The 22362-nt window shown below is 37.3% G+C and overlaps 1 protein-coding gene across 8 annotated transcripts in view; it reads right to left on the reverse strand.

The window, feature by feature from the left end:
- The window catches only part of LOC121725689 (diacylglycerol kinase theta), a 51362-nt gene that overhangs the window by 17435 nt on the left and 11565 nt on the right, over positions 1 to 22362 (reverse strand). For 6 of the 8 annotated variants that reach the window (XM_042112745.1, XM_042112743.1, XM_042112742.1 and 3 more), the window contains exons 2-3: positions 5565 to 5644; positions 2826 to 2928 (exon numbers count right to left, since the gene is read on the reverse strand). In XM_042112745.1, coding sequence (XP_041968679.1) covers positions 2826 to 2928; positions 5565 to 5644 — 183 coding nt within the window. Of the gene's footprint in view, positions 1 to 2116; positions 2149 to 2825; positions 2929 to 5564; positions 5645 to 12761; positions 13381 to 22362 lie in introns of those variants that run through there. The other 2 variants (XM_042112746.1, XM_042112750.1) reach the window with 2 other exon arrangements.

Below are 22362 nucleotides of genomic sequence, written 5' to 3' on the forward strand. Positions count from 1 at the left end.
ACGATGAGTTAGGTACGCCAAGAGATCATCAGCCGAGCGACCCTTTCGGAACCCGTACTGTTTGTCGCTTAGTAATCCCAAGCCGCCCAAGTATCGAAAGAGCTGGCTATTGATAATGGATTCCATAATCTGCGAGAAGACGGAGCTTATTACGATTGGTCTGTAGTTGGTAGGATATGAGCGGTCACCTATTTTGGGGATCGGGTACACCAAAGCTGTCTTGCAAGAAGCCGGGACAATGCCAGAAGTGTAGGAGAAACGAAAAAGACGTGTTAAGACCGGAGCCATCTCTGGAGCACACTTTTTCAACACAATAGAAGCCGGCCCACTCTGCTTTCTACGAGGACGGGTTGGGGTCCTTACAGAAGATGAAGGTCGAGTACGGTGTCCCACAAGGTTCGCGTCTGGATGTTTCTTGCTTCGACTGGCTCCTGCGGTGTGCTTTTCTCTCGGGCATGGTGCTCGTCTGTTACTGCGACCACACCTATGTCTTATTCCGAGAGAAGACCTTCGAGGAGGCTGTGCGGCTGGCTGAGGTTGGAGCATCCCTCATTGTCAGCCGCATAGAGAGGCTTGAGCTTCGGGTACGCTTAAGCAAGCCCGAAACCCTACTCTTCCGCGGACCCGGGAGGAGAGGTCCCCCACCCGGAGCACGACTCCTTATCGGAGAGATGGAGGTCAGGACTCATCCTGACCTCCATCTCTCCGATAAGGAGACGAGTCCGAGTCCGACGCTTAAATGTCTTGGACTCATCCTGGACGGGAGGTGGACCTTCGGCCCACATTTCCAACAGTTGGGACCGAAGGTCGTGAGGGCGGCGTCAGCGCTGGGCCGGCCTCTGCCTTATATAGGAGGGCCCAGCAAAGCCTGCAAGCGGCTATATTCCAGAGTCTGTCGGAGTATAGCCCTGTACGGTGCCCCAATTTGGGCAGATTCCCTCACCGCTCGTAAGAATATATGAGAGGCCCAGCTACGAAGAGCGCAGCGGATCTTTCCGGTGAGGGTCCTGGGCGGTAGCCACTGCCCTGGTGGAAAACTTGGCGTAGGAGCTTGTTGTGACGGTTTCTGCCGAGTTGCACCTCCTCGTTTCAGAGAGGTCACGGGGCGAAGACCTACATTGGGATGAGCTCTGGCGGGTCCGAAAGCTGGGATAGCAGTGGTTGTTGAAGAGGTGGGATGAGGGCCTGGCGCAGGCCCAGTACGGTTAACGTACTGCTCAGGCTCTGCATCCAGTTCTTGCGGCGCCGCAAGAGAAAACCCCTCACCTTCCGCCTTGCACAGGTACTCACTGGACATGAATGTTTCGGTGCGTACTTGTGTAATGTCGCCAGGAGGGAGCCATTGCCAGCCTACCATGAGTGCGGTGCTGTGGAGGACACGGCCCAGTACACCCTCGAGGGTGTACTGGGCCGTGTCCTCCATGTCCTCGTGTAATCCGGGGCTCCGGGTCAGGATGGGAACCTGACCGGCTTAGCTAGTCCCGGCGGCGAGTGGAATGCTTCAGTTTGCCAAAGCGTTCCCTTATTTTGAAGGAAGTCCGGTCGTGGAGGGAGTCCTGTGTTAGACATATCCAGGACATCCCTCCGTATACGACTGAAGACAAACCGCAGGTGGTTTTAGTGGAAAGACGAGATATAGACTATTCGACGCAGATTTTTTTTTTATACAATCAATTAAAAAGTGATTTTGGCCAAAATTCAAGTTACGCCACTTCCGCTTTCACCCGTCGTTTTGTAGAATGCCTACAAAAGATTCATATTTAATAGTATTTTTTTAATAAATAAAATAGTATTAATAATTATAAATGTAGTTATAAATATAAAATACGAGTAAACAATGCTTGCTTAGCTTTGAATGTTCGTAGCATCTGCGCGCGCTACGCGTCTACGGTGCTACGGCCGTAGCACTCTGCTACAACTATTCGTAGCAGGCAGGCTTTCAGCAAAGTTTATATTTTCTTTTCAAATTTTGTTATTTGTATAAATAAATTGGTACAGTGGTGCATGATACGAAAGTACTTACTGGGCTTTATGTTAAAAATCACTTTTTTACACTAGCATACTAATAATTATAAAGATTTGATCTTCGCTTACGTAAGGCGTAGTATATTTTTACCTCTAGTTCTGATCATCATCCGCCAACATCGTCTGTCAATAATCGGGTAAGGTAGGTTTGTAAAGGTATTATGAGGAAAGTATATTTATTGCTCATTTAATGTTTTTTGTAGTGAGTATAGTAATAAATGCTCTTACATAAAATTATTTTTGGAATTTATCATTGGGATTATTTGAATTATTAAATACTAATATAATTATGTAAAATAGTTTTCTTCTTATAACCTAATTTTACCTTAATTTAAATAATATATAAATATATTATTTAAATTAAGTAGGTATGGTAGAAGTCAAAAACCAGGAACAGGAATTTAGCTTGAGTGATTTTGTGCAGCATTGCATAAGTACGCTTTTATTATTTGCCCTATAACAGACACGAATGGGCCTGCTCGACCGGAGAAATACCACGTTCTCACAGAAAACCGGCGTGAAACAGCGCTTGCGCTGTGTTTTGCCGAGTGAGTGAGTTTACCGGAGGCCCAATCCCCTTCCCTACCCTCCCCTATTCCCTTCCCTTCTTTACCCTCCTCTATTCCCTTCCCTTCCTTTCCTTACCCTCCCCTATTACCCTGTTCCCTCTTAAAAGGCCGGCAACGCACTTGCAGCTCTTCTGATGCTGCGAGGGTCCATGGGCAACGGAAGTTGCTTTCCATCAGGTAACCCGTTTGCTCGTTTGCCCCCTTATTTCATAAAAAAATATATATACTTACTCATACAGTGTAGTGCCGGCAGCTCATCGAGCCTCTTGCGGCAGACGGTGCAGAACTTGCGCTTGTGTGAGGTGGGCTCCGACCAGCAGTGCGCCACCGGGTTCTGTACACGATGTTATCAGTTATCACTATTACAGTACATGGTCAATCTAAACACGAAACAAACTGTAGTTTCACTTTCTTACGTCATAGGGCCAATTCAGACCGCAAAGCGACGCGTAGATGCCTTTTAAAAAATATCGATTTGACAGATTTCAATGTAACTCACGCAATTAACACCTCCACCGTGGGTATGGCAGACATAATAGATTTTCAACTGTTATGCGGCAGCCGGCTGCCGCTTGAGGATTGATGGGTTAAAGTCTGTCATTTCAATTCAAATTTAGAAATACATCTGCGCGTCGCGTTGCGGTCTGAATTGACCCTTAGAGGATGGTAGGAGATATTGCGAAGATTAATTGTCGAGAAAATTCGGTAATTCGAAAAATCAAAAGAAAAATTCGAAGAATCCTCGCTATAGATCCCATTGATACAAAATATGCGCTGCTCGTTAACTGCTGCATACGTATTCGCATACGAACTTATGAGCAATGTAGTACAAAAAATTTACTCTGGATAACTTTGTAAAAAGGTTTGCTTTGCTGAAAGTGATAATAATAACGAATGTAATATTCATTACTTGTTTTTGTTAGCTAATAGGCTTGATGACTATTTTTTTTTCTTATTGGTAATTGAACGACCCTTAAAAATAGAAACATCGCTGAAAGAATGACTCTGATAGCTTAAAAATTCACCAAGATATTATGACAATTCAAACATCTCATAAAATAGACCTGCCCGAAACGCTCCATACAAAGTGCTACAAAAGACTGACGTTACTCTTTCGTAGTTTGTATGCATCGGGAGAGAACTTTGTTCGATAGGTATATTAAATATTGCGTTTATGAAAGTGGTTTCATAACAAAAGTTGCTTTTAATTGCATAAGTTATCGAATGGTATACAAATATTAAGAAATATAATTGAAAAAAAAATCGACTTGATTAATTGATTATCCAACTTTGACGGCGCATAACAGAAAAAATACAAATGCTATCGAGCTGTAATTTTGGGAACACTTATTTTTTACCGTGATTTCTCTATTTTATTAACAAAATTCGCTAATCTTTGACCTTGTCATCATCCCTATTATAAATCACTATTTTAATACCACGATACATTTTAACAATGTTTATCGAAAACATTGAAACGTACATAAAATAACAAGCAATAGTTAAACTCGATAATTTGATAAGCGTTTAATAGCGGCTAAATATCGTTCATACGTCGTAATGACTCGTACAAAAGTATGATGGGGCAAAAATATCGAGCAACAAGTAACGGTGGCGTGATAGAATTTAAGGCAGAGCTAGCAGGACTTCCCAACCTTTTCATTAATATTTTTCTTGTTAATAGGGACCACTATGAAAGCATAATAACCCTTCAACTGTTGACCACGCTCTTGTAAATTTAATAAAAATATTTTAAATAATTTTTCATTTTTTTTATTAAAAGAACAAAAAACTGTTCTGTGTGTTTTTTTTTGTAATTCCGATTTCAAATTAAAATTAATAAACTTAACATAGCAAAATTGGATTAATTTATTTTTATTATCTCAGCTTAATTCATAGATCTTCCAATGACAGTTATATTAAGCATCCCCCATAAGGAATTTTAGAGTTATCTTATTTTAACGCGTCACGCGTGAACATCCAAGAGTAGCCCCACAGATGCGCTTTTTTTTTCAATATGGCCGCCACAGCTGAAGGGATAAAAAGGAACTGTAATGGCCAAATCTAAAGCCTTAAAAAAACATGAAAAAAACTTTGGCATTTTAGTATTAATATTGTGATTTCTAAGCTTGCATCTTCTAACGAGGTCGGCTATCTTAGGACTAATATAATTGAGTGATCGAGCAGTTTCAATCATTCGCGGATCATATTTTGGCTCCACTGGTTGGGAGCCAGTGAGCTAGAGCGTTGACTCCGCTCAATTAATATTAACCCCTTCGTGTCTAGTGGCATTTTGTGCCCTCCCGGGTGTTCATTGTCATGATAAATTGTGTCATCAGTGCTCGTAGCGTGATATGACGGTTTTCTAGCCTTTGTGTGTACTGAGGGTTAAAAAATGTAGTATTTAGCAGCGTAGGCTATTCGCACTAGACTCTGAATTATTGTCAGGGCGGCTAGTTTCGCGATCGATCGTTTAGATCTATCGTAAATAAACTATAAGAACTTGTTTCTGAGGAAAAAATATACGCGGGGAGAGTCATGCTTCGGCATGAATGGGCCGGCTCGAACGGAGAAATACAAACCGGCGTGAAACGGCGCTTGTGCCGCTTGTTTCGCCGAGTGAGTGAGTTTACCGGAGGCCCAATCCCCTACCCTATTCCCTTCCCTACCCTCCCCTATTCCCTTCCCTACCCTATTCCCTCTTAAGAGGCCGGCAACGCACCTGCAGCTCTTCTGATGCTGCGAGTGTCCATGGGCGACGGAAGTTGCTTTCTATCGGGTGACCCGTTTGCTCGTTTGCCCCCTTATTTCATTAAAAAAAAATACGAAACCCCTGAAGAAAGTCATGAGTCGGTCACTCATGGCTTTCTCCAGGGTCTCCCTTAGTAGTTTAGTGGCAATATAGTCACTGACACACTATGAAGATTTCTGTCAGGTCTCACAGTTTCATTGACTGTAATAGCTCTTTACCTTTATATGGCTCGGCGCTACCCCGGAGCAAGGCGTGACGACCTGCCCCACGCATCTCTCGTGCACTATGAAGTTGCATACTGAAACAAACGAAACTCGTTAAGATCATCATCACACTTACAGGTGCGTCGAAAACGAGTCAATAATAAGCTGGACCGACCACGGTGAGCAGCGGTACTATAGTTTACTTTGCATATTAAAGTTTAACTTATCAGGTAAGGAGAAGGACGTATTGTTTAATTACTATAGTACCTGGATGACCGAGCTTTGCTCGGTAAAGCAAACACTCATTGACTTCGTGTTACTTAATAACGCCATCTGCTACGTTAAAACAATTAGTTGCTTACAAAATAGAATTATTATCAGGAAGAGTCATATTTTTCTGTTTATCGATTATCGATACACGATACAAAACACGCATAAAAAGACATTTTCTGAAAATGATTCCTAGCTAGATCGATTTATCGCCCCCAAAACCCCCTATATACTAAATTTCATGAAAATCGTTGGAGCCGATTCCGAGATTACAATTATATAATTATATATATATACAAGAATTGCTCGTTTAAAGATATAAGATATAATATTGATTATATTGTATTTTTTTTAGTGTATAGGTAGATGAAACAAAATATTTAAACGGTTGATTGTGTAAAATAATAGTGTACATTACATAATATTATATCCACTGCAAATAAGTCGGTCAGAATGTATTTCTAAGGTAAGTATATAAAAGGAACAATCACTGCATCATATTTTGATTCCAGTAATTTTAATAGAAGTGCTTGGTATGAATGATTAGCTAACGTCTCTGCCAAAAAGCATGTGCATTGTGCAATATTTCATATTTTAAAAATCATAATTCTTCTTAATGTTGGAGACAAGGTACAGTTTTCAACATTCGATTATATAATATAATTCGATTATATAAGTAGAAATAAAACAATATCTCCTGGTTTTGACAACCTTCGAACTTTTAATAGAACTTTGACAAAGGATGTTTGAAAAACTACGAATATGAAAAACCATTAGAAACATGATCGTACAGTACATATTCTACATAAAAGTGCATATTCAACAGCGTAGAGTACTACGTTGAATGCAGTACAATGTCACGGGGAAAGTTTGGAAGTGCGCCCAGCGCCGCCCAGCTTACGGCGTACTACGCCGCGCTCGCAACCCCATTACGGCAAATAGGATTGAAAGAGGCTTTCATAATCAGCTGTAATCATCATTTTTGAATGAGTTAAAAAGCGTTTTGATGATAATGTTATTTGAAAAGTATAATAGGGACAAGATTATAAAAGTTTTAAGGACTGACTAAATAGAAAAGTTAGCCTTTTAGATGTAGTTGTTAAATTGTTGTAGTAGTCCTATAACTTTTAAATGTAGTCTGTGTCAGGAAGCACCTAAGTCGCATACCCTGGCATATATTTTCACATAATTGTAAACCAAAGATTAGCGAAATGTTTGACAATCCCATAGACAAATACGGAGCGGTCCTCATCTCGGCAGGATCGATAGCGGTGCCGCGCATGCCCAGCCTCCCTCCCCCCGCGCCTTCCCCCGCCCTCGCCCTTTCGGCCAAATGAATACATGTACCCATTAATGATACACTCGTTTACATTGTACGTACTCCTGATATTCTAATGCATTGTAAAATATGCACCGGTTTTAGTCATTGTTAAGTACTATCAGTAATGGTTTAAGGTACTACTAGTTCATTCGAGTTCATTGGAATGAATGTTTCATTTTTTATTGAATATATCTGGCATTAACCATTTAAGTGGAGTAAAAGATACAAAATGAAACACAAATAAAAGTAAACAGAGAATCGTCCATATCAGTTTAGGAAGTACCAATGCATCCTATATATCCATTTACCTGCAAATAACTTAGTCGAATGTGGCTTTAAGTTATTTGCAGGCTTTGTGAGTGTTAGTAACAAACCAATAATAATAATAATTATTACCGAAGCCGCTAGTAACGAGTATTGTAAACTTGGTACGTGAACAAATTATATAAAAAGCGATAAACAAAGGATGGGGACGACTTTATATTATTCATATTATTATCGTCGTAGGATTCATAAAAGCTTTGATTTTATAAATGCATTATATCAGCTGTGTGCACCAAAGGTTTAAGGCCGGCTTAACGTTGAAAGTTACGTGCCGGCTTGCTTTGAAGTTCCTCATTCCCCTTGTGTAATCTCCGAGTGCCGTCTTCAATAAGGAATAAGCAAGCAATTATTGTATGAGTTTTTTTTTACTAGTATGAAGCAAAGTCGTTTTCTGCTGTTTGCCCCTATTTATGCGAAGATCTTTAAAACTACGTAATGGATTTTTATGCAGTTTTTTAGGGTTCCGTAGTCAACAAGGAACCCTTATAGTTTCAGTCTGTCTGTCTGTCTGTCCGTCTGTCTGTCCGCGGTTTTGCTCAGAGACTTCAGGGCCTACAAAGCCTTAATTCGGCATGAATGCAAATCATAAAATCTTAAACAAAAATTTACGGTACCTTCCATACACATCTTTGCAATAAGATGCAGTATACCATAGTTCTGAAGGTGCTAAGAGAACTCCAGATTCCTTATAAATACAAGTTTAGGGCTTTCGGAGTTGGTTTAAGAACTAAAAGCATATGCTATTATGCAAGTTACATTCATCATCATCATCACTACCACCAGTCACCACACCATATATAGTTATAAATTTATAACCGTATTATTGGTACTTTTAATCGTCTTTAAGATCGAATTTGTCGAACGATTTAAAAAATTATAATGTTATTTCGAAGTTAGCAATTTGATCATGAGGTCTATGAGGTATGCTATTCTCCTTAAAATTTATTAGTTATATTTGAGCATAATATTATATTATGTTGAGCTGATGAGTTTTCATTAGTGTAGTGATAGAAAGAAAGTCACTGAACAGAACTTTAGAGCCTTAAAGACGGCGTATGAACATTATCTCCCTTACTAATAAACGCTGTATAAGCTTTGAATAGTCATACAGTGTTTTGTCTTCTTCAATCCAATTAGAAATGTCACTTGTGTGACAGGAACAAAACACTGTATAACTATTCAAAGCTTATACAACGCTTATTAGTAAGGGGATAAGAATTTAATCATTGCTTGATTAACGCCAAGCATATAAAGTGGTATATGCTTGGAGTTGCTTAAGCAATTCTGAAGTGGTAGCGATCTCAGACAATAGTTCTCATATCATGAAAGTGTATCCTGGATCCAAAGTCAGTAAACATAACACAGGAAGTCGGTTTTTGTTGCGTAGCGCTCAATGACACAATCATACGGCAGCTACGTAGGGCGCTACGCCGTGCCGCTCCGCCGTCTATCTTGTACGAATCGTGTATATTGATATTGTATATAATTTTAAGTTAACATTGTAAATTTTATTTTCAAAAGACAAATTTTTCCAACTTTTTTATAAAAAATATAAAAAAAAATTGAGTTCGAGTTTGAGAACCCTACACCATGAGTAACGAAAGTGAGTTCGATAAATTTTAAACATTTTTACTCAGTTGTTCTAAAATAATTACTTGTACATATTTTTACGAAATAGTTAAAAATTGTGTTTTAAAACTTTTATTTACGAAATTTTTATATTCAATGTGCGTGTTTTTTATGAAATTTATGGTTCTTCTATGGATATGAAAGGAGTTAAATACCCATTGAATGTATTCTAAGATGACTTGCCGGAATTAAAAATAGAATATACTTTTTTAACTTACAACGTTGTTATTTTCATGAATGAAACAATTTCTTTGGTTTGTTACATTCGTCTTGTAACTAAAAAGTACTTAACGAATTGCCATTTCGTCAATCTATTAAGGGGGCGACTAACCCTAAAGTGTCAATTTTATAATTCATTTTTATACTTGAAAATAAGCCCTGAATTGTTTCATTTTATAAAACTAGATACTACAATATATTTCCGAGAATTCGATCTGAGCAAAAACACGATATCTTACAATTTTCTCGATAGAAAAAAATCACAAAGATGCATCTAATTTTCATTTATTGCAATAACCGTGCATTGAACTAAGTTAATATTTTAACACATTGTATAAAATTCTATCATTGAGTGATCGACCTAGCGGATTTTTAAAATGTTGTATATTTATCGAGTTATTGAGAAAAACCTAATTTGGCGATGAATCCGCGTCGTTCTTTTTCACCTGGCATATGAAAGACGGGCGTGAGTGTGAAGAGAGAAGGACAATGTTTGATTTTTGGGGTTAGTCGCCATCTTAAGCAAAATACATACTTATATTTTAAATGCGAAAGTGTGTCTGTCTATCTGTTACGTCTTCAAGTCATACCGCTGAATCGATTTTACTGAAATTCATTATGGATATACTTTTTTATACCGGAAAAATGTACGGTTCTTGCGTTATAAAAGAATTATTGTAAATCGTAACTGGTAGATTGTATATAAAGTTCATGACAAAAGAATTAAACTATTGTAGGCATTCATCAATGAAATATAATTAAAAAATATTTGTCTATACATTTGTATGATTGTGTATATATTTAATATAGTATGTACCTAAATGTTGCGTGGGATATTTTTATAGTGATTTGTATGGCCACGCGCTCCAGCGTGTTCTCTTTTTTGCCCATACATAGGATAAAATCGTTGACAAGTTTCATGTAGGGATTTAATACAACTAGAGATCGCCCAATGGCCGAAATTCGACCTTAGTTTCAACGTCATTAGGACTACTACGTTTAATTAATAAAAACATATTGACTTTATCATATATTTTTTTTCAACTCTCGTCTCTGGGACTCAGCTGATCTCAGATTAGAAAGAACATAAATATTTCCAAAAAGAAAAATGATAATCATAATGTAAATACTAGAAATAAGAACAAGTTAGCAATACCAATGTTCAGACTAGCCAAAATAAGCAAATCCTTTAAAGGCCAATGTATACGCCTATACAATAAAATCCCAGAAAATGTTCAAAATCTACCTTTAAACAAATTTAAAAAAGCAGTTAAAGAACGTTTGTGTGCTAAAGCGTATTATAAAGTCAATGATTTCTTCGAGGACAACACACCTTGGGAATAGGGTGGCTCCATGCAGGTTACTTTTCTTTTATTTTTGTTACATAGCTGTAAGCCATAACATTGTAATTTTCCATTTTTTTAGTAAAAGGTGGCCCCGTGCGAGTTTCTTTCGCCGGTTCTTCTCGGCGGGGTAGTTCCCGAACCGGTGGTAGGCAACGTAGTTTCTTCGTTCGACTTTCAAAAAGTGTATCATGATACCCATTTTGAATAAAAAGATATTTTATTTATTGATTTTATTTTTTATCAGACTGGCTGTGTAAGCATTGTCTTAGTTTCTAAGATTCAATAAAAAAAAACTATATAAATTTTCAATTATGTCAACTTGTTGTCAACAGACTTCAACCATAAATAAAAGAGTATCATTCGTATGTATAGGTTTGTCACTCAAAAATCTATCATCTTCTTGAGTGTGCGTATTGTAGTGTGTATAATGTTTTATTTGTTAAAAAATTGAATGATAAAAGCATAATTTCAAAATAATATTAGCTCGATGCATTCCTTTACCATATAAACTATAACTGTGCAAAATTCCATTTACCTACGTTGCCGCATTTTTCGTCAAAAGGGTTTACAAAGTTTTTCGGTTGCGTATTAATAAATAGATTGTATCACAAAAATGAATAAGAAAATTATACAAAAAGCAAAAAGCTTGCGATGTAAGACCGAAGATGCATCTATGATCTACTAAATAATACTTTTGAAGCTAAAATCTGAACACCTCCTTAGGCCTAAGGCGTGAAAAAATGTACATGCATTCATATACATTAGAAGAACACAACCCTTCTTTTGAGCAGTCGGGTAAAATCTACCTTCGTTGTAAGTACTTAAACTTTCACTGTATGTGTCACTAATTGCTAATTAGTATTTAAAATTAACTTTACTTCTTATGAATTTAAAAGTAAAATTTTAATGGCAGAGCTGCAGCCTGCAGTATGACGTGCTAAAATTTCATAACGTTACATTTAGTACATTAAAAATGTACCTCTCAAATGTTTGCGATTCAAGTATGTGCCAAATTAGTATGCGAGTTTTAAAATAATGTGAGTTAATTAACACAGGTCAACACATATACTTAACTCACTACTTGAATTTTAAATTATTGCTGTAATTATATGGGAACATGTTTATTAATATAATAACTATCATTATTTGTTTACGACTTGTTTTATCGCACGGAAACCGTAAAATTTTCCGGGATTAAATTATCATATTATTATGTATGTTCTTTCTCGGGAGACAAAGAATCTCATACTTAGCAATTTTGGAATCAATATTAAAGAGCTTCATTAAAAATAACGTCTTAATATTTAATAATACATCGGTAATGACATAAAAAAAACCGGTCAAGTGCGTGTCGGGCCACGCGTAATATAGGGTTCTGTAGTACCGCTAGTTTTTGATAATTTTGATATACCTAGTCAATAAATATACATTTATAACGTGTTTTACACTACTGACAACATCGTCTCAGTTACGTTTAAAGGAATTTGAACAAAAAGTTCCTTTATACTTCGCCGAATACATTTTTTTTATTTGATCGACTATTACTCAATAATTTATGAAGTCTTCTTAGTCATGATAATTTTCCTTTTAAATGCAGCATATTTCCTACTCCCGTGAATTTTTTCACATTTCCAGAAGTACCCGTTTAGCTGGAAGAATGGGGGACACTGGACTCTAACGAATTTTTCCACTTTAAAACTTCATATTTCACAAATGGATCCCTTAATCGGAAAATGATCTAAGGATGCTCGTAATATTTTTAAAAACCTATTCAACTATACCCCACACGATGGGGTGGACGCGAAGAAGAAAAAACATCCCCGCTTCATGTGCAGGGGAGGTACCATGAAAAATATATTTTTTAAAGATTTTATGTACCATTTTGTTGGAATTATTAATATGTACATTCATGCCGATTTACAGCTTTGTAGGTCCTAGAGTCACTGAGCAAAACCGCGGACAGACAGCCGGACAGATAGACGGTCAGACAGACGAACAGACAGATAGACGGGACAGACAGACGGACGGATAGACCGAAACTATAAGGGTTCCTTGTTCACTACGGAACCCTAAAAACTAAACATAACCTAAAAAACTACTTACATTTTTGTGGGCATCCTAAAATCCTTCCACCCTTGCGGAGGGCCGTACCAATAGCCGATGTAACATGTGAAACTATCCCGTCACAAGACATTATACCAGCACACTTATCACACTCAACATTTTACGAAAATCACATAAAACAGCTTAGTATAGCAACACTGTAGTATTTGCACACACACAAACCGATTCTCCGACGGCAGAGTATCCGTGCTCCATATCGACCATAAAAATTAACGTCGTCCATTTGTTTACAGTGGCACTACTCTTAATTTATATTTTCTAAACGGAAGGGCACGAGACGGATCAAGGAAGCGTACGCACCGAAGACTACGTCACGATATATTTAAATAACCTCTGGGCGGGGCCGGGCGCGAGTCTGCAGCCCGCGCGGCACCACCTACCCGGTCCGATATTGCCATTTCAAAATAATTAAAAACTCCATCAATCCGCGGATCGGCCGCCCCGTGATGCTCGAGTGCCGTGCTGCCAACGAAAATACTGCTAGCCTTTACATTGAAAAAGTTCGGGCCGGCATGAGAAGTCGCGCGGAGCACGATGTATAAATAGCGCTTGGTCGTGTGTTCCCTAATTTCAGTCGCGCACGTGCACTCAAAACAAAACACGGCTGGGAACTGAGCGCGCGAGGGGGGGAGGCGCATATGTGCACGCGGCGGTGGTCTCCGCCTCGCGGTGCACCTCGCATGCATGCACCGCTGGAGATGTGAATCACCTCCACATCACGTCTAGCGGCAATAACAGCTGGTGGACCTGAACAGTCTCCGTTCGAGAATAGAGCACGATCATCATACTGGCTCACTAACTTCACGCGAATATTACTGAGTAATGATGACTGTATCGTAATTTGGATACCAAAAAATTTTAAAACTTCCTTCCGGGTTACTACTCTACATACATATTTCGTACAATATTACCAAGGCAGTTCCAGGCTATGTTGTTAATTTTTTAATCAATACTTCATTTAAAATTAAATTCCATTCCATTCCATTATTGTTACGAAGCCCTAAGCCCGAAGATAGTAAAAAGTTCCATCACCTGTTGCATGCTATCCAAATTGCCTAGTACCTATGTGCCTTTGCTCTACATAATACGCGGCACGTGAAGCTGGTTTTGACTTTTGATGAAGTATTAGAGAATGTAAAGTTGGTCTTGAAGAAGTATTGATGGTATGTTGAGTTGATGAGAAATTTGTCAGTTCAAATAAATCGTTGTTTAACCGAGATTCAGCCTACCAATTTAAGACCTGGTTCATTTTTATCATAACTCATAAGGTTCTGAATTGGGGCAGCAAGTGTTTCCTTAATCTCGATCATTAGCTCAATGTAAATTGTTACATGATGGACTTAATTCGTGAATCACAAGTCATTTGACTAAGGGCCTGTTTCACCACTTCTTCTTGATAAGGGGGATATTATTAAATGCACATCAGAATAATTTTTCAGCACACTACCTTAACTCCGCTAATTAACTGAATGCATACCAGAAAAACTAACGCTGATCAAAAAAAACAATTGATTAACTGAACATGTCATTCAAAAAAAACTTAAACATCATACAAAACGAGACGACCTTTATAACCGAATTCACACCAAAAATATCGTTCATACATCGGATATATTATTTGTAAAACTAAAATTTAGATTGTTTATCAAAAATACTAACTTGCACTCTAAATTGGACAATCTTACAACGAAATTTCTAAAATCGATATCGAAAGGTGCACCAAAATAAAATCAATTTCTATTATCAAAACAAGTCTACAAATTGACAAATCGTGCAACTAAAATATTTTTAACCTAACTTTATTTTCTTTTTGTTTCTCTGTTTTACAATTTACTGAAAAACATGTTGGGGCCTCCTCATCTAACGCCGCACTCACTCCTTTGCGCTCGCTCTTTACTCTTTAGCGACCACAGATATATCTTGATCTATTTCTGTGTTAGCGACAAAGATTATGATGAGATATTATGGTGAAAGATTTTATCATTCCAAAACTATATAATTCAAGATTTCTTGATAAAAATCAAAAATTAAGAAAAATTATCAAAATTCACTACTGTATTGTAATTGTGTGGGTTAATAAATTTATTTATGATTCTTAAATAATTAATATCAACTAGAGATCGCCCAATGGTCGAAATTCGACCTTAGTTTCAACGACATTAGGACTACTATATTTTGTAAAAAATATTGACTTATCATTTTTTTTTCAACTCTTGCCTCTGGGAGTTAGCTGATCCAGACTAGCCGTGTAAGCATTGTCTAATAGTATCTTAGATTCAATAAAAAAAAACTATGATCCATTTTTAATTTGTCAACTTGTTGTCAACAGACTTCAACCATAATTAAAAGAGTATAATTCGTATGTATAGGCTTGTCACTCAAAAATCTGTCATTTCTCATGTGTGTGTGTTGTAGTGTGTGTAATGTTTTATTTGTTAAATAATAATATTAGTTCGATGCACTCCTTCACCATATAAACTATAAGTGTGCAAAATATCATGCACCTACGTTTCCCCATTTTTCGTAAAAAGGGTTACAAAGTTTTTCGTTCGCGTATTAATATTATGATGTTGGCCCAATACGACTTGATTGAGTAAGGTTAGATGGCTAAGGAGGGAGCGTAGCTCCCGCCTTAGGCATCGTGGTTATTTTTTGTGAACTACCCAGAAGTACGGAGCCCTGCTACGACTCGTAATAATTGAAGCCAGTTGTTTTTTTCTTTTTTTTTCTTTAGTAGCTTGTCAACCCCTAGAGTGCAATTCCTAAGCCGGAGGCTTAATTATTTTGCAATATATCGGTAAGGAACCCTTTATGCGCGAATCCGACTCGCTCTTTGCCGATTGTTTATTATTATTGTTTATAAACTGAGTTACCATTCACTATGCCAAAGTTTAGTCCATGTTAAATTAGCACTTGATGATTTTTATGTGTTCTTAATTATATGAACATAACAGATTAAATTGGGTTTTATTTAGAATAAATGATGTTCCTAAAAGTAATTTAGGTGATGGTTTTCCTTTAAAAAGTTGTAGTATGTTTGTTGCATTATTTAGGGTGCATAATTAGTGTGCAAGTCAGTATTTTTGGTGAAACTTTCAAATATTTTGATCGAGAAAAGGGAATATACAGATATTGATTTAAATACATGCCCTTGATAAGTGCCGGATAGCCTATCCACCACTTACCTTGACAGATTGAGTATCGCGAATCTGTCAAAAAAGTTGTGGATAGCCTATCCGGCACTTTATCAGGAAGTGGTGAAACAGGTCCTAAATAAACTTAAATTATAGTGTTTCTTAGTTGATGACATATTGTAAGTAATTGCATAAAGGGCATTTGCTATTAGTTTTGGACGATGGGCTCATAGAGCATACGAGTTTGACGTTTAGTAATAGTTCCTACAAACATTAAATGAATATAAAAATCGGCCAAGTGCGAGTTGGACTCGCGCACGAAGGGTTCCGTACCGCTATAGAGCAAAAATGGGCTAAAAACCGGCCAAGTGCGTGTCGGGACACGCGTAATATAGGGTTCCGTAGTAAGTACCGCTAGTTTTTGATTATGTTTGTATGGTCTACATTAATTGGCCATACAAATATTATCAAAAACTAGCGGTACTTATAACGTGTTTTACACTACTAACAACATCATTTCAGTTATGTTCAAAGGAACTTGAACGAAAAGTTCCTTTATACTTCGCCGAATATTTTTCTTAGTTGACCAACTATACTCTATAACTTATAAAGTCTGCTTAGCCGTGTTAATTTTCCTTTTAAATTCAGCATATTTTCTACTCCCGTGAATTTTTTCAGATTTCCAGAAGCAACCGCTTAGCTGGTAGAAGGGGGGGACACTGGACTCTAACGATTTTTTCCACTTTAAAACTTCATATTACACAAATGGATCCCTAAATAATAAAATGATCCAGTTATACTCGTAATATTTTAAAAAACCTATCTAACGACACCCCACACGGTGGGTTTTTTTTTATGTTTCTTGTTCCCCCGTACAGTTTACAGGTAAATTCTTACATTTATTTATCTTTTTACAATTTAACATTTCACGTCCTCCCCACCGTAACACACGGTGGCGTGGACGCGAAAAAAAAAATCATCCCCACTTGATGTGTAGGGGAGGTACCATAAAAAATATTTTTTGAAGATTTTATATAAGTACCATTTTGTCGGCATCATTAATATCTGCATTCATGCCGAATTACAGTTTTGTAGGTCCTATAGTCTCTGAGTAAAACCGCGGACAGACAGACGGACAGACAGACGCACAGACGGACGGATAGACCGAAACTATAAGGGTTCCTTGTTGACTCCGGAACCCTGAAATTGTGTTTTTTTGTATGGGATCCCCCCTTTATTATTTAATTTATTTGAATTTTATTATTAATCATTAAATTGCAAATACAACTGTGTATTTTGTGAACATTTCAAGTGCCTATGTGTTGACGTTATTGATATGGAGGAAAAAACATCAAAAAAACTCGTTTGTTGTATGGGAGACCCCTTAAATTTTAAAATTTTGTTTTTAGTATTTGTTGTTATAGCGGCAGCAGATGTACAATTGTACACAATCTGTGAAAATTTCAAAAGTCTAGCTATAAAGTTTCTTGAGTTACAGCCTAGAGACACACAGACAGACAGACAGACGGACAGACAGACAGACATCGAAGTCTTAGTAATAGGGTCCCGTTTTTACCCTTTGAGTGCGGAACCCTAAAAATTGATTGTTTTTTTGCACATACTATCACAAACATTGATGTAGAAAACTACATTAGCTCTATACAAAACATTTGCTTTAGCTGAGTTTATACTATTCGTTTTATTTCTACTATTATAATAAGTGGACGTAGTGGTAAACATTACGAAAGCACAAGATACCCTAGGCTCGTAATGAAAATAAAGTTCGTCCGAAAATTGTGTATATTTTTCAGAGACGGGTGGCGCGGCCTTCGGGGCCTGCGCGGGGCGGGGAGGTGCGAGCGAGCGCGGGGGGGCGCAGGGGGCGCGGGAGCCGCGGGAGGTCGGCATTGACGTCACCGCACGCAGCCAATGGCTGACTCGACGCGAGTACACTACCCGGTACCCGTGCAACACCATACTTCGTCCTTTTACATGCCGTTGCGTTGGCCCACTTCAAATGATATTCTTCTTAACACACTCGATGACTATAACCCAAGTATTGAAAAGACTAAATGGTCCAAACTAAAAAAATGTTGATGTCAATTATACGTGGCTTTTAATCGCCATAACTTTTTAATGTCGTTACTCGTTACCATTCATGTCAGTAAAAATATTTGGTGTAGTCTTAAAACCGTCTCAAATCACTTCCAAATTAGACATCAGTAACAAATACGTTACTATTTTTGGAGTTTGTTTGCTCTTTGTCGGGCCTTGTGCTATGTACGCACAATGCACGTGTCGAGTCCCCAGTTCCGGTTCAGACGGTCGTTAAAACGTCCATCGTAAACAAATTGATACTCTTCACAATATAGTTATTGATACACTATACACTGTTACTGCAGAGATGCTATTGAGATTTAAGTGATTTTTTTAAAACGACCATGGCTCATCACACATATTTTAGTGCATAATCATTAATAATTATTTTTTTATTTTTCGAGAAATAAGTATACAATGTTGTTTTTAGGTCTTGGCATCTGCCTTGCTGCCAGGATAGACAGCGGTAATCAACCACGAAAACATTCATTATTACCTAAAGCTGTGTCCGAGGGATATGCTCAAGTAGTCTGGGAGTTGGAACCCGTAAAAAAATTAAAAGAAAAATAAGTGAGAACAGGCAGACAAACATATGCTCACTTCCGCCTTTATATTAGTTAAAGTATTAAAATGCAATTGGCAGTGACAGTTATGTTATATGTAATCGTAATTTGATTTAGTCCCTTAGGAGTATGAGCCGTTATTGTTTGGAATGGCATGCCTTCACTGATCAGAATACATACTACACACGACCAACAATTGAGTATTGACGATGTAGAGTCATCACAAAAATGACAGTATCAAAGCGATTAACACAAGGAATAGTATTCGAAATTTGCTGATTTAAAAATTATTTACAATTCCCATTTCTTACTGTACCGAATTAAGTGATAAGCATTAGCTCGGCCGCACATCCAAATTTGAGTATTTTGAGTAATTTCATTATTTTGACACGTCAGAATTCTGATAGTACGCGCGGTCCACAACAAAATGTATGAACAGAGTTCTTTCAGGCGGGCATCCGAATTTTTCTGATCACTTATTTAGGATAATGTGCGGCCGGACTTAGCAGTTAGCAGTAAGGCGAGGCAGTGACGTCACAGGTACGGCACACAGCACACTTCCCGCGACCCGGTTCAGGACTGTTACGTAACACTTGTCACCGGTCACCGTGACGCACAGGATACCTCACACCACTGTGTCACAAAATGTTAAATAAAGAAATTTCAAAACTACTTCCGATACAACTATAATAAATTTAATTAAGCAGTTCAGGCCAAATTGCAGCACTGAGTGGGCTGATGATGATGAACTATGGCTAAAAACAATATCGGTATAAGTCAGCTCTTTGAGAATGAAAACTAGATCGGCCCACCTGTCGGGGGTTGAAAATACCACCACCTTGTCTAAATGAGGGTTCCGTTTTTTGCCATTTGGCTAGGGAACCCTAAAAATGATAGGTTCAAGTTTGTCAATTTAAGAAAGTAAAAATGTTAACTTTATCCAAAATGTAAATAACTAGCAACCCGCCCCGGCTTCGCATCGGGTATAAAATATAATATAGCCACTGAAAAAATGATTAAAATCGATTCAGCAGTTTTGTGGCCCACATTGTTCGGTACCGCCGCAAAAGCTACTTCCCGCAATTTTTAAATCTGTAATATCTTCGAAAATATTCATTTACTTAAATCATATTAAATGCCATATAGAAAGGGCCATATAGATCTACATTAAATCAACAATGTATTTAAGTTATTTAATTGGATAAGGATTAATGCTGTATTTATTAAAATTGCTTAATGTAATTATTTACGACATCACATTAGAAACCCCAACAATAACAGTATTTCTCCATTATTTAATGAATGTTATTATACCTATAACCTTCCTCTTGAATCACTCTATCTACTAAAGAAAACCGCATCGAAATCCGTTGCGTAGTTCTAAAGATTAAAGGGACATGATGGAAAAAAGCGACTTTGTTTTATAATATTATGTATAGAAGCCAGTTATAGTTATAACAGAGTAGACAGAATGATAGAGTATGCCGACATAGAACTGATGTTGAAATTTTTAAATTTGACGTATTGTGACGAAAATCGTCGCTGGGTTGTTATCTTGTTACATACGAATTTAAAACTATGACATATTCGCTGGACGTGTTCCTCTTTGGTCGTATTGTTGTTTGTGTTTTGGCACATGCGATTTAAATTGTCAGAATCCAATTTTGAAAACTTTATTTTTAATATTTAAAAATTTATTATATCAGCCAGCGCGAGGCACATTCCGTTCATAATTCTAGTGAAACCCGACAAATTTGACAGATATTGAAACCTGTCCGTCTCTTTGCAGTCGAACTACTGGTCGTTATGTCTATTGTGGTTATAATATCACTACTACTACTAGCTGTGCAATGTGCATATCGTATAGTAAAGATAGAAAGCGGTAATAATCATAATAATCTATACTAATATTATATCTATACTAATATTATAATATTATAATTGGGAAGAGTTTGTTTGTTTGTTTGAACGCGCTAATCTCAGGAACTACTGGTCCGATTTGAAAAATTCTTTCAGTGTTAGATAGCCCATTTATCGAGGAAGGCTATAGGCTATACTTTATCACGCTGAGACTAATAGGAGCGAAGAAATAGAGGAAAATGTGGAAAAAACGGGAGGAAATATATTTGAAAGGGCTTATTTGAACGCGCTAATCTCAGGAACTACTGGTCCGATTTGAAAAATTCTTTCAGTGTTAGATAGTCCATTTAACGAGAAAGGCTATATTTTATCACACTACGACTAATAGGAGCGAAGAAATAGAGGAAAGTGTGGAAAAAACGAGGGAAATTATTTGAAACTTATCTCACGAACTACTGGAGCAATTTTTCTGTTATTTGGCACAGATAAGAAGTAGACCACGTAAAGGATCATAGGCTATTAATTGTGGACTAATTTGTCTGTGAAATATCTAATTTAAACGGGCGAAGCCGCGCGGAACGTCTAGTAAGAACATAATAGGCTAGGTAAGAAAACTCTGCCTACAATGGCATATCCCTTAAATTAGACGTAAACGACGAACAACAAAAAGAAATAAGCTTAAAATTCAGCGAATTCTTTTTTCAATCGCTTTTTTTGTACATAAGTTTCATTAGATGACTAAATAGAGAATATTATGGGACATTTATTTTATGAAACAAATCTTTAAGGCCGTCCCCCGAGCAAACGACCTTGGCCATACATTTGCCGCGTTGCCGAGATCGCACCAAAACCCTATTTTTTTTACTTAACTTAGTTCAAAATTGTCGATCTATTGGCGTGTGTTTCAAATAAAAGTAATTTGTAAATCCTAAGGAGATGCTGAATGTATGCTTGAATTTTGATAAATTGGTTTTACTTTGGAAGCTGATATCATGAGTTTATACTCATGATATCAGCTTATATCAGTTATTTATTAAAAAACAAAATTAGAATATTTAAAACGGGGAAAGGAATGTTGATATACTGAAGATTATTACTGTATTTTTATTATAACTTTCTAGCTTTCAAATTCTGAGTTTATAAGGCTTTAGAAACGGTAAAATACGGAATCTCCGTAGGGAAGGCCCTTATATAATCGCTTTGTGCGAGTGCTACGCGGACCCCGCTACGGTGCTACGGCGTAGCCACTATTGCCTTCGAACAATTTAAAGCATCTAAATAAGTAATTAATAATTTCATATGAGGAATATTATAAATCATAAGAGTGTTCAAGCAATAATTTTTATGCAAATACAAAACAGTAAAGCGAATTGCCTGATGGAAAGCGTCTAGCGTCTATCATTATAATTATTTTTTTTACGTCCGTGGATATTCTACTAATATTATAAAGGCGAAGGTTTGTTTGGATGTATGGATGTGTGGATGTATGGATGTTTGTTACTCTTTCACGCAAAAACTACTCAACGGATTTTAATGAAACTTTACAATAATATAGCTTATACATCAGAATAACACATAGGCTACAATTTTAACCGACTTTCAAAATGGGGGAGGTGTTATGTTCGGTTTCTTATGTTCAACGATTACTCCGCCGTTTGTCAACCGATTTTCAAAATTTTTCTTTTGGTATATAGGGTATCATCCCAATTTGGTACTATATTCACAAAAGTGGTGATCTGATGAAGGATGCATAAGTAATCGAGGGAATTCCTCAAAATGTATATGGAAACATGTGGTGACTTCGGTTTCGTGAGAAGTATTCTAAGCATATGCTACCAACAAGTAAGATTTTGCACCGAGTTATAGCTGGTATACCGTGGTTCGGAAGGTGCTGAGAAAACTCCTGATTCTTTATAAATACAAATT

The sequence above is a fragment of the Aricia agestis genome, chromosome 3, assembly GCF_905147365.1.
Source record: "Aricia agestis chromosome 3, ilAriAges1.1, whole genome shotgun sequence".
In the NCBI taxonomy this organism is placed as follows: domain Eukaryota; kingdom Metazoa; phylum Arthropoda; class Insecta; order Lepidoptera; family Lycaenidae; genus Aricia; species Aricia agestis.